This window comes from Lepisma saccharinum, chromosome 26 (genome assembly GCF_977018435.1).
Source record: "Lepisma saccharinum chromosome 26, izLepSacc3.1, whole genome shotgun sequence".
In the NCBI taxonomy this organism is placed as follows: domain Eukaryota; kingdom Metazoa; phylum Arthropoda; class Insecta; order Zygentoma; family Lepismatidae; genus Lepisma; species Lepisma saccharinum.
Window position 1 is genome coordinate 25,110,246 of NC_139254.1, and position 21,453 is coordinate 25,131,698.

At 39.7% G+C, this 21,453-nt stretch overlaps 1 protein-coding gene across 1 annotated transcript in view; it reads right to left on the reverse strand.

Moving 5' to 3' along the window:
• The window catches only part of LOC145979756 (phospholipid-transporting ATPase ABCA3-like), a 148,258-nt gene that overhangs the window by 103,998 nt on the left and 22,807 nt on the right, over positions 1-21,453 (reverse strand). The window contains exons 2-4 of the mRNA XM_083112742.1: positions 14,298-14,691; positions 9,798-10,025; positions 7,957-8,051 (exon numbers count right to left, since the gene is read on the reverse strand). Of these exons, the coding sequence (XP_082968868.1) occupies positions 7,957-8,051; positions 9,798-10,025; positions 14,298-14,616 (642 nt within the window). The 5' untranslated portion in view covers positions 14,617-14,691. The remainder of the gene's footprint in view (positions 1-7,956; positions 8,052-9,797; positions 10,026-14,297; positions 14,692-21,453) is intronic.

Sequence of the window (21,453 nt, forward strand, 5' to 3'; positions counted from 1 at the left end):
AAATCATTTTGAAGCTTATCCACGCTCAACTGTATATTTTGAACGTTGTCGTAAGAAGGTACGTCCACATAATTTTTTATGAGCGTTTTCAGTTCGGAATCGATTTTCAGAATGGGGTCGAGACATTGCGTTTGGAGCGTAGCGATCTCCGACTCTAAACTTTTGTTTAAGGTCTCCTGCAAAGCGATCAAATCGCTCCTCAACTTTTTAATTCGGACATCCAACATAAGAATCTCTTCTGCATGGTCTACACGCTTAGTGTTGCCGAAAATATCGTTAGGCATTTTGGTTAACGGTTATTTATAATAGGATAGACGATTCGTAATTCTACGAAGAGAGGAATGAGTTTGTCGTAATCTCCTAGGAGTTCGACGTACAGGTAATCTCCTGCGGAAACATCGTACGTAATGTTAGAAAGCATCTTGTCGTGCTTGATTCGAAAAATGTTCTTGCCGGTAGATATTTTGATTTCGCCTACGTTTTCCGGATTCACGGTGATTTGAAGTTTTCCATCGATCGGAATTTTGTAAAAATGTAAATTGTTGTTGAAGACGTAAAACATCTTGCCTACATCGTCATCCAGTTTTGTCCAAATGCTGTTAAGGTGAACGATGAGTAGACCATTGAGTTTAGTTAACACGGAAGGTAAGAGGTTATTGGAATTTATTGGTGCAGTTTCCATAATGGTCTGTTTGCGAAAACCGAAAAGATTCATTGTTCCTGTTATTTAAATTAAATTTCTACATGCTGTGCCCCTTCATAGATCGAATAAAGAGAAGAGAAGAGAAGATTTTATCTGCGGCGATGCAATTCAAAAGGCTCGAGAACATGTAATTATGAAGAAGAAAAAAGTAAGAGTTGAATTTAATGAGCCTCGTGTTTAGAGCGAGCCTTAACGACATAATTACAACTTGCAACTTTTCATCGCCCGAGGGCCCCTCTTTTCCTCCGTCTGTTTTTTGAAGAATGGCAAAAAACACACAGCAAACTTCATGGCCATGGGGTTAAAGTTAACACACGTCACATTTATCGCTTCTATTGCAGTGGCCCCACTCTCTCGTGTGGATTTGACAATCGAGAACACGTAACTTGTTGTCTCTGCCATCCAATGCGACCTTGGTTACACGCGTCGTGTACAATTCGTGTAATTTATTCGCAATGCGATGATCGGTGCTGAGTTTTCTTTTATCTTGAAACAGACATTCTTTGTAGTCTTTCATGGTAAATTTACTGGTACTAATTTTTCCCACCCCCTTCGCTTTCTTGATCTCTTTCTTATCTGCAATCTTGACGCAGTACATTTTGGCACGAAGCCCCGCAAATTCGCTGATGTAATTACCACCCGCTTCATCTTTGAACTTTCCAATCGTCATTTTATTTTCCGTCGAATGCAAGTGATGACCTGATGGTAAGTTGCTAAAATCAAAAAGATGCTTCATCTTAGTCAGATCATGTTCGAGGCTTGGTGTGTTTTGGATTAGAAAAATGAAGCTATCCGTGTCAATGTAACATATTTGGATGTTATCTCCATAAAAAGGTTGAAACTGATCGTAGTACGATTGGTACATGTGCAATTTTGATAGTTCAAGGACTGTGGCACCTATGGCAATCGGCTTGTTGAGCATCACTTGCTTCTTGTTCTTCTCGACGAATACCAGATTCTCGTCGAAAATGGTGAAGTTTTTGAAGTAGGGTGACGCGACGATCTTTTCAAATTTCTTTTCGTCCGTGACCAACGTTGCGTCGATGTAATTACGCACGTTCTCCATCGTCTTGCCGTAGATGGCGTTATTGAACAGTTTGTACAGATCCTTGTCCGCAGGCGATGTCGATTGCGCTCTGCGTCGCGTGTTCTCGGCTATGTACGGTTCCAGCCACCTGCTCTGCCTAAATTTCAATCCTCTGTGTACTTTCTTCAACTGCAAGCCGTGACGCACGTAGAATTGGAGGAGCCGGTAGTGCAGAACATAATTCCGCTTGTTCTCCATGCTCAGTATGAGTTTTGGCTCCGATGATCCTCCAGGTGGCTTCTCTTTGGTGGGGGCCAGGGCCAATCCGTGATGTTTCTCGTGCAGCGTTTCGGGATAATCGAGATCCACTTCCAAGAAACAGCCCCATTCGCTATCTTCGCTCCAGTTGAGAAGAAAATCCTCGGAGGAGAGTTCCTCTTCGGTCATCCACGCGTAGTCGCCGATGGGAAGACACTGGGACATGGAGTGGCCATACAGGTTGTTGACATCCCAGTAGACGATGTAAGTGTTGGACTTCGATGCATCGTAACCAGGCGTACCAGGATTATTTGCCTGAGCATGCCTTCGGGGACATTGGACGATGCCACCGCGTATCGCACTCTCCATGAAGGCATACTGTTCCTTCTCTGCGATGAGTCCCAGTTCCACGTTGGTGTATTTCATCATGGATTCCCAAGTCAATCCCGGCGTCGTGAAGAAATACGCAGGATCCAACTTGTATATCGAGATGCATCTCTTGCGAAACGACTCGAAAATGTCCATGAGGAGAGTCACGTCCAATTTCAAATACAGGTCGTGATAATCACGAAAAGTTTGGCAATTGAAGGCCGTCCACACACTACGAGCGTGTTCGTAGTCCTCTTCGGAACAGACGTCCTCCGTGAGATGGGAATAAAATGCCTCCCGGGGTGGAAGTTCCGTCTCATCAAATTTGTCAAAATCATTGACGTACTCGTAGGGGTAGACGCCCTTCCGACGCAACAGATTCAAATTCTCATCTCTCCCCGAAAAACACTTTTGCTTGGTGGCCACAAGATCTTCGTCGCCAAGTTGAGATGCAAGGCTTGCGAGGCTGGAGGACAGGAAATTATAAGAATCCAGGATTCTAACTTCCACACTTCCTCCTTCTTCGAGAGGGATCCACACTCTCACGGCGATGTACTTCTCGCTCGTTCTCGGGATGATGCTGATTCGAGAAGTTATGTTGTAGAGCTCTTTGACGAAGAGATGCGTATCGTACTTCTCGGTGTAGTGCAGAAACACGACAACGAAATGCGACTCCTTAATCCTAAGATTGCACGAATTACAGATTGTGCTCAGGAATAATCCATTCTGGTGGTCATGGTGTATGACCTTGTAATTTTTGGGGGTGAAAGCCTGCTCACACTCCGCGCATCTTGTCGCCGCGTCATGTCTCCGCTGTTGTTCCGTCGTGAGAGCAGGTGGAGAAACATAAGAACCTTTCAGGCTGGGTGCAAGTTCTCTCGCACATTCCGCTATCTTCTTAACAAAATGTTTTGCCGCATCAGGTCCGCAATACAAGATGACATTATTCAATTTTTCGCCGTAGATGGAGAAACTGCAAGGCTCGTGGTGAAAAATTTGGATCGTGCTTGAGGTAGAGGGATCAGGGTTGCAAGACGTCATGGGAACTTGGAAGCTTTCAAAGTCGGCATAAAGGACAGCGGGATGGTGGAGAAGAGCCTGCTGTTTCTGAAATTTCATCTTGGTTCCGGGTTCCGGCATGACATCTTCGGGTTCTGCATTCACGGAGCCAAAACACTTGTGCTGTTCTTTCGTCTTCTTTCCCACGCGAAAAACTCTCAAGCATCGATCGCAAATGTCGATCTTATCGCGATTCTTGCTCATCTGTCTTCCGAGTAATCGAGAAAAATTCCGTATCAAACTGTAACGGCCATCTACAAGCAAGAGTCGAATTACATTTTTCTGGCTTCTCGCAGGTCTTAACACACGAATGTTGTCGCAATCGTCAACCCCAAACACGGAAATATCGAGATCTTCTTTTTTTTCCTCTCTATAGTTTTTTAAAAATTGATTGATCTTATTCAGGGGCACAGGATAGGAAATTCCTCTCATCATATTCTCGTATCCCCCCTCATATCGTTTGTAATTGGACAGGCGTTCGGGGTTAACATTATTAGCTGGGTGTAATGCGGCGATGACAGACCATAGGAAACTTTTCGCATCATTACTTTGTATGTTCAACACTGCATTTTGTTTTTTTTGTTTTTTTGTTTTTTTTTGAGTGCTGCGTAACGGTTTGAAATTACAGACTCGAAGCTCTAACATGTGGCTGCGACCGCAAAGACTCCATCCACTTCCACGCCCTTCAAACTCTTCTTGTTTTTGTCCCAGGTGCTCGAATAGCCGTGTCACTATCTCGTCAAGATCCTCGTTATTGTCATCGTGTAAGCCTTCACACCCTACGTAAAAGTTGAAAGTGCTTGACTCGGACGAGACAACTTTCTCATACAGCAGGGTCAAGACGAGATGAATTTTAATTGCAACATTGACGAGGCAATCACGTAATTTATCGACTACCCGCGATTTCACATTGTTGAGGAAGGTGCTCGAGTCACACTTTTCATCGCTTCCAGATTTATAGGTCATGATGCGTGCACTTTTATTCAAAGCATCGCATTCATGCCCATCAGTGCGAGATTTCTTTGCCGGCGAGACTAGGACATCATGATCCGGTAGACGACATTTTTTCAAATGCCTAGCAATATTAGGTTTAGAAATTAATATTCCGCAGTTGCGACATGCCACTTTCCCGCAAAGACCGGAGGGACCTGGTTGCGGTTCCATTTTTTCTCTCTGTTATTTATATATATATACAGAGAAATTTTTTGGGGGGGTTGTGGTGATGGTAGTGGAAAGCGCACTGAAACAGAAGAAAAAAAAATTGAAAAATGCTAGATATTTTTTCCTTCCACATATATATATTAAACGCGAACAGTATGTATGTATGTATGTATGTGTGTGTGCACTGTTGTAGGAGGTTAAAAATATGCGACATGTAAGTGTGTGTCAATTTTTTATGACTCCTTTGAATATGTGTGTGTCAGACGCAAAACAAAAAATATTAATATATTATGAAAATAAAAACTTACCTTTCAAGAGAGATGGAGAGAGACTTCAAAATAAAAACTTGTAGCTCACTAAAACTTCCACGATGATATATATGTATACTGCCAGATAAACAATTAAGAATACTGAACTGCCACGATTGACGTTCACCTTTCAAGAGAGATAGAGAGACTTCAAAATAAAACTTGTAGCTCACTAAAACTTCCACGATGATATATATGTATACTACCAGACAAACAAATTAAAAAATACTGAACTGCCACGATTGACGTTCACTATGATAATAACGTACAAAAAAACTGGTAGGTTATATAGGAACTCCTCTCCTTTTTTTTCTCCTTCTCTCCTTCCTACTCCACGCGACTCTCTTTGGTGAAAACACAATGAGCGCTATAGTCAATGTCCTAGCAAATAAAACCCTTGTTGACTGATTTACTCATGTTATATTTTTTTTCAACAAAAAATTTTGTGATGCGCACAATATCCTGTGGGGGACAAATAACAATAAACAGGACGTTGATAGTTCCACCCATGTATGTATTGTCGATCATTTCCCCTCGGCCTCTATTCCACGCCCCATCAGGGTGTGGTGTGTGAAACAAACAATTCCCAGTATAAAACTCAAAAAGTGGAAGATGCTGCTGTGTTTGCTTCCGCCACATCCCCCTCTGATTCTATTGTTATCGGGGATGTGATGGATTCTTCATTCAGAACCGTGGGAAAGCTGAAAAAAAATAGAATCTCTTCGGGCGAAAGAGGATGCAAGGTGAATGGGTTCGGGGAGGGGTTGCTGTGGATAGTTTGGTCCGTGATGAAAATATTACATTGGGCGACGAAACACAATTGCTCCACAGGGGGACAGGAAAAATTCTACCGAGCGTCGCTATCCACGCGAACATTAGAAATTGTCTGAATGCCTTGGGGGCTTGGCATAGGATTATCGATTTTCGTTTTTAGAGAATAATCTATGTAAGATTCTAGCATCGAGAACGAACAACATTGATTAAATTTTTGACAACATTCGCAGTACAAATCTAAACTCGTGATGATTTCACCGTTACCACGCACCCTGGCGAGGTTATAGGGGCCAGGCATCCTAAAAACAACAATTATTATTTTGTTTGTTTGTTTGCGTCACAATACATACGCATGCATGCATGTATGTGTGTGTGTGTGTGTGTGTGTGTGTGTGTGTGTGTGTGTGTGTGTGTGTGTGTGTGTGTGTGTGTGTGTGTATGTGTGTGTGTGTGTGTGTGTGTGTGTGTGTATGTGTGTGTGTGTGTGTGTGTGACACATCCTTCCCCCGAGAGAGAGGTTTACGAAGATCGCAATATATAAACATTTGGCTCCGGACTTGGAAAATTACGATAAGGTGCACTCATCTTTCAAAAAATAAGAGAATAAGAGAATAAGAGAATAAGAGGATGAGAGCATGAGAGAATGAGAGGTTTGTTTTTGCGTCACAATACGGAAAATAATGAGAGGCATACGCACACGTGTGTGTGTGGCACATTGTCCCCCGAGAGAGAGGTTTACGAAGATCGCAATATATAAACATTTGGCTCCGGACTTGGAAAATTACGATAAGGTGCACTCATCTTTTCAAAAGATGAGAGGATGAGAGAATAAGAGAATGAGAGAATGAGAGATTAAGAGGATGAGAGCGCGCGCGTGTGTATATGCCACATCCTTCCCCCCAAGAGAGAGGTTTACGAAGATCACGATATATAAACATTTGGCCCCGTTGATTCCAGCACTCCAACTTCATCTCTAATGTTGACGACAATATTCTAAAGGTAGAGAGAATGAGAGAATGAGAGAATGAGAGGATGAGAGAATAAGAGGATGAGAAGAGAGGTTTACGAAGATCACGATATATAAACATTTGGTCCCAAACTTGGAAAATTACGATAAGATGCACTCATCTTTCAAAAAATAAGAAAATAAGAAAATAAAAAAATAAGAGGATAAGAGAAAGATGGGAGGATGAGAGGAGGATGAGAGGAAGATGAGAGAATAAAAAGAGAATGAGAAAGATGAGAAGGATGAGAGGATGAGAGCTCATCTTTCACTCATCACTGCCTTTTTGCACCCGTGAAACATAGTCAGCGTACTAAATGAGGCGCGAAACAGGGAGAGAAAGTGAGTTTTTCAACTTTTTGTGGTCGTTTGGTCAAGAAATCAAAGTTGCAGTGGGAGTCACATTTACTATCTACTAATATTATTTTTTAAATTTCTTTAATTTTTTTCTTTATTGTTTTTAAAAAATTAGCACTGATTGCTGGTAGGAGTAATACTGGTGTATAGGTTCCTGTTGTTCTTAATATGGTTGGCTACACTTGCCCAATGTGCTCCTAACTAATGGTTGGTTGTAAGAGGGAAGCACGTGTTATTGCTTCCGAAAAGGAGAGCATTATTCTAGGCTGCAGGAACCATGCCATGCTTGTTACGAGTTAATTTACTGGACATTGAAAAGGTTGGTTATCCATGTCTGATACATATACTGTTTTAATGAATGGCAGCCCACCTCCTTGGTGGATTGGTTAGCATAGCATGCTATAGTGCCATGGGTCCCAGGTTTCAATCCCAGCCTGGGCATTTATTTTGGTGAGTGTTCCTTCATAAATTTCATCATATACTTTCACAATTAGTCAAAAGTGGCAGAAAAGTGAAGTAAAATAAACCAAATCAATTAATGAACAGGCCATGGGCTGTCCCGTGCCTCGAACCCATATTTCTCCGACCTCTCTGGCAGAGGTATGGGTTTTCTCTCTTCATAATATCATCACTCATCCTCATCTTTGCAATTAGCCAAAAATGGCAGAAAAGTAAAGTAAAATATACCAAGCACATGCTTCATCATTCTTATTCGCAACCCTCCACCCTCACCCATCCCGGTTGATTTCAGTTCCTTTGTGTACCATCAAAACAGAAATGGCATACCCGTTTCTGTCACTGAGTCAAGGTTTTGTTTTGAAATACTGTGTTGTACTTATGATGATAACAATGGTCATGTGGCATAGTGATTTAGATTCATATAGTCACACGTTCACTACATCCAGAGTTGACTGAAACATTACATCAAAACACTCACACCTGGTAAGTATGGTGAACCTTTTTTTCCCTCTTCTATAAATGATTTGTCGATTACAAGTTGCAGTCCCAGAAATCCTTGATAAAAGTAGCTACCTGTAAGTATAAAAGTTACAATTTATACTATCATAATTCTTTCTAAAATTAAATCATTCTTGGTATGTGCACGCACATTGTAAGTTTAAGACACATGTACCCCATCTGACATCCAAAATTTACAATAAACACTTACTTAAACACAAAGGGCAATACCAAGCTGCTGTCTAACTTTACAGTGTGTCAAGTTCACATTATTTTCTAATTGTAATGTACGAATATTATAATTTTGCTTAAGAGTCCTACATTTTGCTGGTATCTACAGAGGTCTGCAGTATTTTTTCCAGGAAGGGGCATATTTACCCCCCCCCCCCATCATAGTGTTGCCCCTTCAAAAACACTCCTCAGTTTGAAGTTATCATGTTCCTGTACAGAGTGGCCACTCTACGACCATTACAAAATTCAAGTATAATTCCCAATTTTCAAGGTGAACTTTACAAAAATTCAAGGGTACAAGCAGATGTATTCTCTGTTTCAACCTTGTGTATTACCGCCTCTCACCACCCCCATGCCCCCCCACCCCCCACACACAAATACAATATATTAACAATATAAAGGGCCTTTGTGATTCCAATGTATCCAAAAATTCTGATTCAATTCCATTAAATGGTATATGTATTTAAAGTGTTTAATTCAAGGTATGTAGTTCACATACTGAGACTCGAAATACATCTACAAAAAAGTAAAAAATGTTACATGATATACTAATCTATGAATTGTTTTGCAAAGGACACTAACAGAGTAAACAGATTGAGAGAATTATGTTTTATTTTCCAGGCAGCTATCTTTTTCTTCCTTGATAAAAAAAAAAGCTAAACTACTGTGAAATACTTGCCTCAGTGCATTTATAAATATGTATAAACTCAATTGGATTTGTATTAATAAAAGTTGCAATTTTTCATGTCTGCGGAGAAATATTCATGCAGAATTCAAGGAATTCCCCGTGAGTAGCCACCCTGCTGTAACATACGTCCAATAATTAACATTAATTACTGTGACTGAAATGGAATGTACATGTGTGTAATGCATAAGTTTATGCTAACATCCATTTTCCAGAGGAGAGCCATGGCCCCCTTTCCCCCCTTCCTTCCAGATGCCCATGCTATCATTAAGTCTATGTAGAACTGTCTCCAAACCCTATGAGTAAATATGGTTACACTTTCTCAAGAAACAAAAAGAATTAGCAAGTTAATGAGTAAAAAACTAGTACAGAATTCTGAAGGAAAAAATAGAGTAAAAGTGGATTAGTAGTAACTAGTGGATTGTAACTAGTAATTAGTGGATCACACAGGTTCAGTTCCCTACAATAGGCAAAATGAGAAAAAGTTATCTTGACACAATATGAAGATCTCTCTTGAAACATAGTGTTAGAATAGGTTTTGATTGATGGAGTTCGTGTTTTAAGTCCACTTTATGCACAGTAAGGTTAATTGGGATTGGACCTTCAGTTTAAAGTGGGATCCAAACTACTATGTGCCTCCACCAGGTATCAAAACCTGGTGTCCCTTGATTACAAAGCAATGATGCAACCACTGCTCCATTGGGGAGGTCCCTGTTAGAATAGGTAAAGGATGAACTAGAAAATAGATAATGTCAAATTATAACTAGATACAAATAAAAGAATCGCTGTCACTTTCAGACTAGCATCCTTTATTTTTTAAAAACTCTATGGCCACACCTTCTTTACTAATAGTCCAAAATGGCACTAATTCTATTTCATCTATTGTCACAATTGACAATTCTTACCACCATAACCAGGTCCAGATGGTGCGAACATTGGAAATAGAGACACTGTGCTGCTCCAACCATGATCAGGCATACGAATTTTGTATGATAAGCTTTTTGGTAAACCAACATCAGGTATGTTTCCTTCGAATACTACCCCACAAAATGAGGCACTGTAGGAAGATGTATTTGCGAGTATGTTCCTGTATACACTCTCTAACTTTGCTTCATCCTTACAGGGAATTAATCCTGAAATGGAGAAAATATTTAGAGAATCAAGTACAAATATGAGATCTTCCAGAGAACACTAAACTCAAAGTTATAGCTAACAATAAAAAGTTAGTGTCTTTCATGAGCGTCACCTAAAATTTTAGCAATGGGGGTCAGATCATGGACAGTAGAATTAATAATAATAATAATAATTTTATTATTATATATTAATATTATTATTATTTAATATTATATATTATTAATTATAATTATGCAATAATAACTATTATATAGTAATAAAAATAAACTAATTTATTCCTTATTATTATTATTATTATTATTATTATTACTATTACTGCTTTTATTATTAAATCCTCAGGGAGACTTTTCCACTTGATTCATAAGCTATCATAACATGGACTAGAGATATAAACACCTATCACGTGGAAGATGTAGTAAGTAATATCTTACATGTGCTATATTAGATCACATACAACATAGTCATGAGGTCCTGCTATTTTGCTTCTTTGTCCCCAAGTTCTTGCACTATAGGTATAGGCGACATGTTCAATTTCAACATTCGGACAGTCTGAATGACAACTGTTAAATTCACCATGTAACAACTTGGAAATTGCAAATGGGCCATATTGGGTTCAGGTATCTTATGTAAATAGTTCACTTTCATATATAGAGAAGAAACAAGTGATTGACCATGTCCTAATCTCACAATGTCGACATGTGTTAAAGTAAATAGTGAGCCTAAATAAGGTTTTGAGTAAACAACATAGCCACTCTATGCAGGAACTGCTGGAAAAATTTCCACCTGAAATCTCCCACTCTGGGAATCGGGCACACATCTCTCATCTCTCACATGACATGACTTCCAAAGAATAAACTTGAGGAAACCTAGACTTTTCACCTCCAATTGTGGGAGTTTCAAGCAGTGACATGCACTGAGGAGTAGCTAGTCTAGCAGAGATAGATCAACCAATCTCACATCTCTAATTGTTTTCAAATCACAATACTTATTGTCTTGTTGAAGCTACAGTTCACATACAACACTTCTTTTTTCACATGCTTCTCGTCCCTCGGCGTAATCAGCGGAAAAGACTGGAAGGGGCTACTCTTTTACTCCGCCTCACCAGTTTCAGGTAGAAATGGATACCAGATGGAAAGTGGATGATTTCTGCCTCTGCTTCCCTTACACCCTCACCCCCACTGCAATGGTTGAAAAGTCGTGGTTTATGGTATCCCGGTCTATCTGCTATAGGAACAGGTTGGTTTCCCCTCGTTTCCTTTATAAATCCTCTGAAGAACTCTGAGGAGAAATTTCTGCAGTACTTACATTCTCTGTATTTACAACACAACTTTATACACGTTGTATAATATGTATGTATAATATGGGATGTAGTTTTATTATTTATGAAATGGGAATGTATTATGTGCATCACTTTTCTAGCTATATAGATTCAATCGCTATAATAAGTAGCTAATGAGCTTATGGAAGTCATGAGGGGCAATCATGAACAGAGAACTTTGGACTCCTGATTTTGCAGTGCCCTGCAGAATTTTATATATATATATATATATATGTTGCTCTTCCATCACTTGACCTAATTTCTGCCATGACGAACATAGATTCAATTCAAACGGGTGAACAGTAGATACAAGAGAAACACTAATGCACAGGCCAGGGCTCGGACGTGGATCCTTTAGTAACAACATCGTGAGATGGAGGAATTGGGGAAATGAAGTAAATCAAATTTCTTCAAAAACATTAATCATATACAAAGATGGTGTTTTAAAAATCCAATTCAAAAATACTACTGAGGAAAAATGCAGTTTGCTTTACCGATACCCACATATCCGACGGTTGGCTCTTTTCTTTTGTATTTGTTGTCAGCAGACGTCCGTGGAGGACTGGTTATCACAGCATGTTACGACAGCATGGGTTCGAACCCCGACCTGGTAATGGGTGTTCTTTGTGTGTTCTTTCATCAATTTTATCATATCATCTTCGCGATTAACCAAATGTGGCAGAAAGTGATGCTAAGTAACAAAAATCAAATCATTATTTGATTTGGTTTATTTTACTCCACATTTCTGCCACTTTTGGCTAATCGTGAAGATATGATAAAACTGATGAAGGGATATTCACAAAGAACACACATGGCCAGGCTGGGATTCGAACCTGGGAATTCTGGCTTAGTTGTCAAATCAATTTTTTTAATTTTATTTTTGAAAGGGGTGTTACATGTGCTTTTTTAGTAGTCATTCATTAATTTAATATTTTCCCGCCTTTGACATTCGTTTTTTTAGGATTACTTGACCCTAAAGGGAGATGGGGGTTGACCCCCCATCAACACCCCTTGGGTACGCCACTGATTGATACCCCAAGTGGTTTCAAGGGATGAAAAGCAGTGTTGCTACATGCCTGATTTTTGTCCAGTCATACACAACACCTTTTGCTGTCAACATGCACCCTTCACTTGCATTTCAGGGAGAGGTAGGGAATAGGAGACCCATTCGCTTGCCATGCGGCGGCAACCATTACGCTTCGCCGTGCTCGGTCTTGTTGAGGATGCCACCTGTTTCGAAAAGGACTCAAAACGAAAACTTTGGCAACTCAGAACACCACGAGAATTTCCCTTTACCAGGGCAACTGAACCAAGCTGATTGGTTCAGCAGTTTATGTGACCCTCCCTGGCCTTTGTCCCCGTGTACTTTGCACCATGCCATGAGAGATATGTAGAGGTACGTCAGGATTGCTACTCTTAGGCCACGATAAAATTCAAGTATAATTCCCGGTTTTCAAGGCGAAGTTTAAAGAAATTCAAGGCCATAAGCACATGTTTTTCTATTCCAACTTACGTATTTCCGCCTCTCACCACCCACACACACATATATTAACAATATAAAGGGTGTGTGTGATCCCAATGTATCCAAAAATTCTACTTCAATTAAATTAAATTAAACGGTATATACATTTAAAATATTTAATTTAAGGTGTGAAGTTTAAGTTTTCCACTTCACATACTCAAACTCGATCTCACATCTACAAACACATGTCACAAATGTTACGGTTTACATTCTAATCTACGAAAAATTGTTGATTGTATAAGAATTTCAGACTAAAATTTACCTAATCATCTCCAAGATATCTTCCGTCCGTCCGATATTGTTCTGCAAAGGACAGTAACGAAGTAAACGGGGTGAGAGAATTCTGTTTCATTTTCCACCCTTCCTTCCTCAACAAAAATAAAAACAAAACTGTGAAAAACTTGCCTCAGGACTTTTATAAATATGTATGAATTCAATAGGATTTGGATTAATAAAAGTTGCAATTTTTCACGTCTACGGAAAAAAATTCAAGCAGAATTCACGCATAATTCCCGGAGCCAATAATTCACGCAGAATTCTCGGCGAGTGACCACCCTGTATGTGGGGATAGAGACCCAGACATTCTTCGATTTCGGCCATTTTGGAGTGATGTGATCAACAGCATATGTCGGCTGCCTTTACCCTACCTCAGGTACCCATTTTTTTGAGACTGGGTGAGTCCCAGAGCTGTTTCCCGTTGGGGACAAGGCCAGAAAATTTCCAATCTTAGATCACTCACCTCATGAATCAAACCTGGGTCTGCTGTGTGGCAGTAACATGTCCTACTGACTAGACCACCATGGATCTATGACTCTCTATTACATAATAAAAATACCTCTAGGCAGGTCTACAGTATATTATGAAGAGTGAACACCGTAACTACAATACATAGTAAATACTATACTTCGTAGGCTTATTTATCATCTTAATCGTATCTGAGAATTGATTGTTTGAATAAGTGTGCCTTGTTTCCACACCACAGCCAAATCAATCCATGCTATAAAGTATACTGAGCTTCAGATATCTACAAACAGATCAACTGAGAGCTGTGCTATAATTGGATCCAGAAGAGTGTAGACATACGACAATATTGAAGTCTTTTTTTATTTTTAAAAATACAACTTCTTATGCAATTTTTCACAAGCATAGCCAGGTGGTTAAAATATTTTTTTGGTGGAGGCCTTTTGGTGGGGGCCCCAGGGCCATAAGTTAATCCGGCCCTGCCTCTAGGCTCAAACTTCATTGTTTCCTAAAACAAAAATCATAGGCATGTTACTGCTTCTATGAAGCCAATGGTCCCATGTTCAAATCCTAGGTACGGAAGTTCCATCAACAGCTCATTAAATCACCAGTCATCCTCTTTGTTGCAAATATCCTAGATGAAGAAAACTACATAATGTAACCAAAATGCATACATGCAAAAATACTAACCTGCAGCCTGATATCTCATTGAATTCAGTTTCTTCAACACTTTGTTCATCAGTTTTTCAGTAAAATTGTTATACGGTGCATAAGCAATTTTTGTTGCACTTAGAGAGGTTATGACTTCCTTTTCATAAGTCGGTAGAAATGTTGTGGAGTGATCCACATAAAATGGACTAAATCCATTTGCTTGGGTTCTGAGGACAGCAAGAACTATGAAAAGTAACACGGGAATAAAAAATTCAAGCAATGTCAGAAACCAATGTCTCCGACGAACCAAAATGTTCTTCCATAGAAGCAAACAAAATTTCCTCAATATTTTCCCCATCTTTTTCCTTTATATCATGTGATTATGATAATCTTCGTATAGATGAAATTTGGAAGATTCTCTATTCCACTCTATCTGAAATGAAACAAAAAGAAAATAATCAATCAGTTATAACTACTAAGAAAAATAACTTGAATAAACCCAGTATCATACCGTAACAGGTTCTCACGAACCTCACAGTTCGTTACGATACAACACTTAAGTTGATCCTGATTTCAGGAGAAAATACTAGCTTCCTTACATCAAGCTAATCTGTGAGATTTATTTTCCTAAAATCAGAGTGGAAAGTTCTCTCAACTTTAATTCCACACTGATTGGGGCAAGGTAGAAATTCTACTTTAAGATTATCCTGACTTAAATGAAACTACCAATCACATAAGAGGAGTGTAAATTCAACTGAATGTTTTCTCTTACATATGACATGATTTGAGGGAAAATAAAGAATGAAAATTTCAATTCTTTACATAAATAGTGTACATATCCAAATTTCACTGTCTTTTTTCTATAAATGAATCTTTGTGTTGTTTGCTTTTGCTGTTGTATAGATATTCGCAATAGTTTCGTGGCTACGTAAGCCTATTCAGATTTTAGACTATCATAACTTTTTTTTTTATTAGTGGACATTTTGGCAAGTATAATAGTTAGGATTATGTAGTGCATAAATTTAAACGATATGCCCTCTATATGATTCACTAGTATCAATATTCATTTTGTTATTATTTTCGGTATTTCATTATTACATTATTCAGTTTGTTTTGTTATTCAGTTTCATTATTATTTCAATTTTATTTTCAATTCTTAAATTATTTTTATTATTTTATTTTTTAATCTTTTTCCATATACGAGGGCAGTTGAATTTTGGGACGTAACTGACATTAGATGGAGACCATCTAAGTTAAGGTGGGGAGTTATGTAACGGGCAAAATTCTTTATTGTATTGGCAATAGTGACACCAGTCTCAAACAATTAGTTGCATTAAATAAAATCCTTATTGTGCAGGCTTTCTGCCCAACAAGCCACTGAGATAGCGAGTCCGATACTTCCTCTAGGAAAAGTCAAAGGAAATATACCATCTTTCCCTTATTCTGGTAAACAACACAGTTGAATAACAGGATGTGGCCTAGCAAACACAAGAGTGAGATAATCTGTCATTAGAGGAGACGAGGTCAGATAGCAATCGCTAGTGTCCTCAACCAAGGTCTCCACGTGCACATGTGGTCCACCCAACCCCTCCACGTGCATGAGATAGTGATCGCCCTGATAGCTTGTCCTCTGAAGGGCAAGACAGTAGGAAATAGACTTATGCGAAAATGGCCACTGGAATAGAGAAGGTCTCTTGAAGGTTAGGGCAAGTATCGAGACAGGCTAACTGAAATGGTATAAAAACCCTCCCTTTCAGGAAACAGCATCCTGTACTAGGGGAATTGCTGCCTGACGCTGATGGTGTCGCTTCTGCCAATTTTAGGTAAAAAGGACTTTACTATATTCTTCTATAGTATGGCGCCTTAGATTATCTCCATTCAGTTACTTATAGGATTAGAACTTAGAACTTAGTATTTTAGAACATAGTGTCTTAGAGGTTGGACATTATGCTATATGCGAATTACTGGTCTTATATATATCCGAATTTAAGGAACCTTGTGTAAATTAGAGAGAAGATAAACATTAGAAAATGTCTTATTGAAGTATCCATGAACCACCCTGAGCTATAACCCAAAGTGACGTCAAAGCCTCCTTGGCGTTGCAGTTCAGTGACAAAAAAGTAGATAAGGGCTTTATTTGATTTTTATTATTTAATAATGTAGCATTTCGCCACTTTTGGTTATTCGTGACGATGAAAGTGGGCGATGCTGATGATACGATGAAAATAATGAAGCGACACTCACAAAGAGCCCTCCTTGTCCATACCGGGATTCGAATCCGGGATCCTGGCATTGTATCCCGCTGCTCCACCAGGGAGGTCGGCAGTATATAGTGCTTGGCATTTGATTTTGTACAGTCATGGACAATTCCAAGTTGTAACGATCCCATTGACTTTCAATGAGATCGTTACAACCCAGAACTGTCCGTGGCTGTACATTCCACTGATGACTCTTGTTGTATACACACATGGCAAATGGACCGTATTTTTGTCTCCAGGACCGTACGCTTGGTTTAAGAATTCCCTAAAAAGATATTTAACACACAATCACACACCCCCTACATATATATCTTTCAGTGTTTGGAAGTAACTAGTTACAAGTAACAGTTACTTTTTTTAGAAAATGTAACTGTAACTAGTTACTTTTAAAAGTGAGTAACTGTAACAGAGTTACTTTTTTACGAAAGAAGTAACGTTTTAACAGTTACTTTACAGTTACTTTGCGACACTTAAATTGCTATGTAAGTGTCATAAATTATTGGCGATTTAGGACTCAAAGTGAGCCCGAATTTAGTTTCTGCTGTGATATAAAAGCCCATTCTTGGATACATTAATTCTTGTAAACAATAGATGAAGAGGAAAATAGAAAATTGTTGTATTAAATTTGTCCCCTGGCGGTGCTCAGTCGGTAGGCTCCAGCCAGGTCCCAGGAATTTAAAGGTTTATCATATGTTTCATCATTCGTTTGGTAGACCTGAATTCCAAAGCGATATACACACCTCGGAAAAGGGGTGAATTTCCCAGAAGCGGGAAGATAAGTCTCTAGGAGGAGAATTCCTTCCTATTGCTGACAGTTTGCCATTGCCAGTTGTGCTGTGAAGTGTCTCTTGTTTCTGTAGTTTGTTCCTCTGTGACCTTATAACTTCCCCCTTCTGTAAGCAGCATGCGTTAGTTTCTTTTCCTTTGCTATAAAATCGGATTAAGTTGAAAAGGGACGTACTGCAATATTTCAGTGTTTTTACGAAATTATTCAATGATACTGGTAGTATGAACGAAACTGAAGACGAGAGCTAGCAAATGCGCATATGAATGGAAAACAATGTAATTGTTTCCACGTGATTTCATTTATCTCAGTTCCTGATAATTGAAAAATGGAAGTAAAAATATTTCGAGTTAGAATTCGTTTATTTATAGTTATTCAGCATTTCTGGACATTTTGAAAAAGGTAATATATTTGGTAAGTGCTATTCGTTTAAGATGTAAATGATAACCCATTTTCATGAAATAACAGATACGACAGATCTCACTATTATTATTGATACAAAAGTGAATTACAACAGTCAAGTGGTAAACGAACGAATCAAGAAGACCCTACCCATCATTCTCGCTTGTTTATGTAATCGTCTCAGAGAGAACTGAACTGAACTGCCATTTTCACCTTCCTTGACAAAGCCCAATTATAGGCTACTACATCATCATTTTTATCATTTTCTTGTTCATAAACACTTGAAATTGTACAACAAATTTATTTATTTCTGACACACCCTTTATGCGAAACAGACCTCCCTTCTTAGAATATATTCTACGTGAGTGATCTCCCTCTCTTTTTCTATACAGTTTCTAGAATCCCCTCCCCCCACTCCAATATACATTCCTTAAGAACAACAATGATAATAAATACAAATGTTTAAGTCGCAGTAGCTCAGGCCAACCTCCGTGGCGGAGTGGTTAGCACAACGCACTATATGTCAGGAGTCCCGGATTCTAGTTCGTTTCGGACATGGATGTTTGCGTTTCTTCCAATGAGAATACAGAAAACGGAAAATTGACATACGTGAAAATTGAGAATATGTGAATAACGGGGGATACTACAGCATATTCCTTTTAAAAAAATCCTTGGGGTGCCTGACTATCATTTGAGAGACCCCTTGTTCGATCCTCGGTGGAGGTAACCGAGATTTTTTCCCCCTGTTGAAGCTGCTTTAGCACCCACACGTCGTATAATGTGTGTATCTGGAGGAAACCCTGGGGGTTAAAGGATGCCAGGGATGTGATGCTTATCACATCACCCCCACCTTCGGCCATGATCAAGAAAGTGTGGAGCTCTAACTCCACACCCCCTATACACCATCATGGCATCGCGCAAAGCACAGGAGAGCACTTTATGTTGTAATAAATATAAATATACGAAGACTTATATTATGTACCAGTAAAGTAAGTAAAAGACATGCAAGTCTTCATAAAACATTTTATTACAATTAATGATCGATTTGTGTAATTTGGTTGCAAGAAAATTTTCAGCAGAAAGTAACTGTAAAAGTAACTTGCAGTTACTTTTCAAGTACAGGTAACTGTAACTGAGTTACTTTTTTAAGCAAGTAACTGGTTACCTTTTTAAAAGTAACTTTCCGAACACTCATATCTTTCATGTTTTGATTTTACGTTCATTTTAAATATGTTTTAATTTTTATTATGTTAGAAGCTCTGAAACGAATGCCACATTGCAAATTCCACATTCATTCCATGGCACATCCGAAGACAACCAATTTTTATATTCCAGAATATTCCCCCCCCCCCCCTCCTCTATTTCTGTGGTCTCCTGGAAAGTTTATTCGTTGTTCGTATAGTTTTCGAAGACGACAGTCGAGAATTATTGTCTTCTGAACTTATTTCTACAAACAAGCAGTAAAGCAAAAAATATACACGAAAAAGCAAGTTTCGCATGACACAGTAACCTTCTATCTCTTTTTAAGAAACAAATGTTGAATTACCAAATCACGATCTTTTCGGTCCCGATAGTTGAGCGAAAATAAGTCAGTTTTAGAGGGGAGAGGGCGAGCCCTTACCCAGAATTTTTTGAGGGAGGGACCAGATCAAAACATAGCTACAGATATATATATACTCATGCTCATAAAGGATAATGCTGAATCTTGTACAAAGAAATATTTGATGTGCACGTTGCAACTTGAAATGATGTCTGGGTACTGTCCCAAAGAACCTGTGTTGACTATGACCTTGATCCAGTGTGTGGTGGCGCTGTAAGCAGACCAATGACTCACAGGAGCGAAACTGCTGACCAGAGTACAGTGCCTATAGGAAGTGTGCAGTTATGTTCGGTTGTGCGAATGGTGAGTGTGTGTGTGAAATGGCTCAACCAACACATATTGATGATGTAATGAGGGGAAGGATACTTGGGCGGCTAGAGGCGTACCAAAGACAGCAGGTCGTGTCACAGGTGCTCCATGTGCCACCAAGTGTCATCTCACGATTATGGCAACGATTCCAATAGACTGGAAACGTGTCTTGGCGCTACAGCAGTGAACGTCCACAGTGTGCAACACCACGAGAAGACAGGTATCTCACCGTAAGTGCCCGGAGACACTGACGGAGTACTGTCCGGGACCTTGCTCGAGACCTTGCAGCTGCCACTGGAACAGTTCTTTCCAGACACACTGTGTACAGACGACTCAACAGGCACGGTTTATTCGCCCGGAGGCCTGCAATTTGCATTCCACTGTCACATGGTCACAGAGTAGCCCGTAACAACTGATGTAGAGAACACAGGACATGGACAATGGAAGAATGGTCTCAGATACTCTTCACTGACGAGTCCAGGTATAGTCTCAACAATGATTCTCATCATGTAACCATCTGGCGTGAACCAGGAACCAGATGCCGACCCGGTTCCATCGTCGAAAGAGACCAGTATGGAGGTGGTGCTGTCATGGTGTGGGGTGGCATTATCCTGGGTTCACGTACACCCTTGCATATCTTCGACAGAGGTATTGTAACAGGTCAGGTGTACCGGGATGTTATTCTGCAAGACTACGTTCGTCTTTTCAGAGGTGCAGTCGGTCCTACGTTCCTCCTGATGGATGACAATGTCAGGCCACACCGAGCTGCTATTGTGGAGGAGTACCTTCAAACAGAAGACATCATACGAATAGAGTGGTCTGCCTATTCCCCTGACCTCAACCCAATCGAACATGCTTGGGATGCTCTAGGCCGACGTGTCGCCGCACGTCTTCCACCTCCTCGGACTCTTCAGGAGCTCCGACAGGCACTGGTGCAAGAATGGGAGGCCATACCCCAACACCTGCTCGACAACCCCCTCCAGAGTATGCCACGCCGTTGTACTGCATGTGTCAATGTGCATGGGCATCACATTCCATACTGAAACCTGTGTGCATGCTCAGAGAACTGTGAAACAACATTTTACAATCTCCCTTGCTTTGTATCATATGTGCGTTCTTTGGTTTTTCTCACGTTTTCTGCAATAAACAGGGTTAAACAGGGTATGTGGATGTCTTTCTTGTGTGTTCAACATGTGTCTGTGCTACCACAACTAGTTTGTTTCAGTGCTGTATCGTAAGGCACCAGAACCTCTATTATCCTTAATTTATGAGCATGAGTGTATATATATATATATATATATACACACTACCGACAAAAAGTTTAAGACCACCAGGAAAAAGCGCCAAAAATCAGTAGAATTGAATGTATTTCGTAATTAATGTACAAGAAACAGATGTAAGAATCTGCTTGGCAATGTACTAACATAGGTACATCCACTATACATACTATTGTCACTTCATATTTTGCTTTCGTCAATATGACCGTCATGGGCCTTAATGACAGCAGCGCAAACACGTGGCATGCGCTCCAATAGTTTGTCCAGATAGGATGGTTGAAAGTTACGCCAGGCATCGTTGATGAATTCCCATAGCTGTTGAGTGTTGCTGGGTAACTTCTTCCTGATGTCCCTATCGATTTGGTCCCATAGCAGTTGAATTCGTGAAAGATCAGCAGACTGTGGTGGCCACGTCATGAGAACTAATGCCCCTTCTTTTGCCTTACGTTCCAAATACCGCGTGCACAACTTGGATGTATGTTTGGGATCATAATCTTGTTGAAAAATAAACCCATTACCAACAAGACGACGACCAGAGGGGATGGCTTGTTGCACCAATATCTGA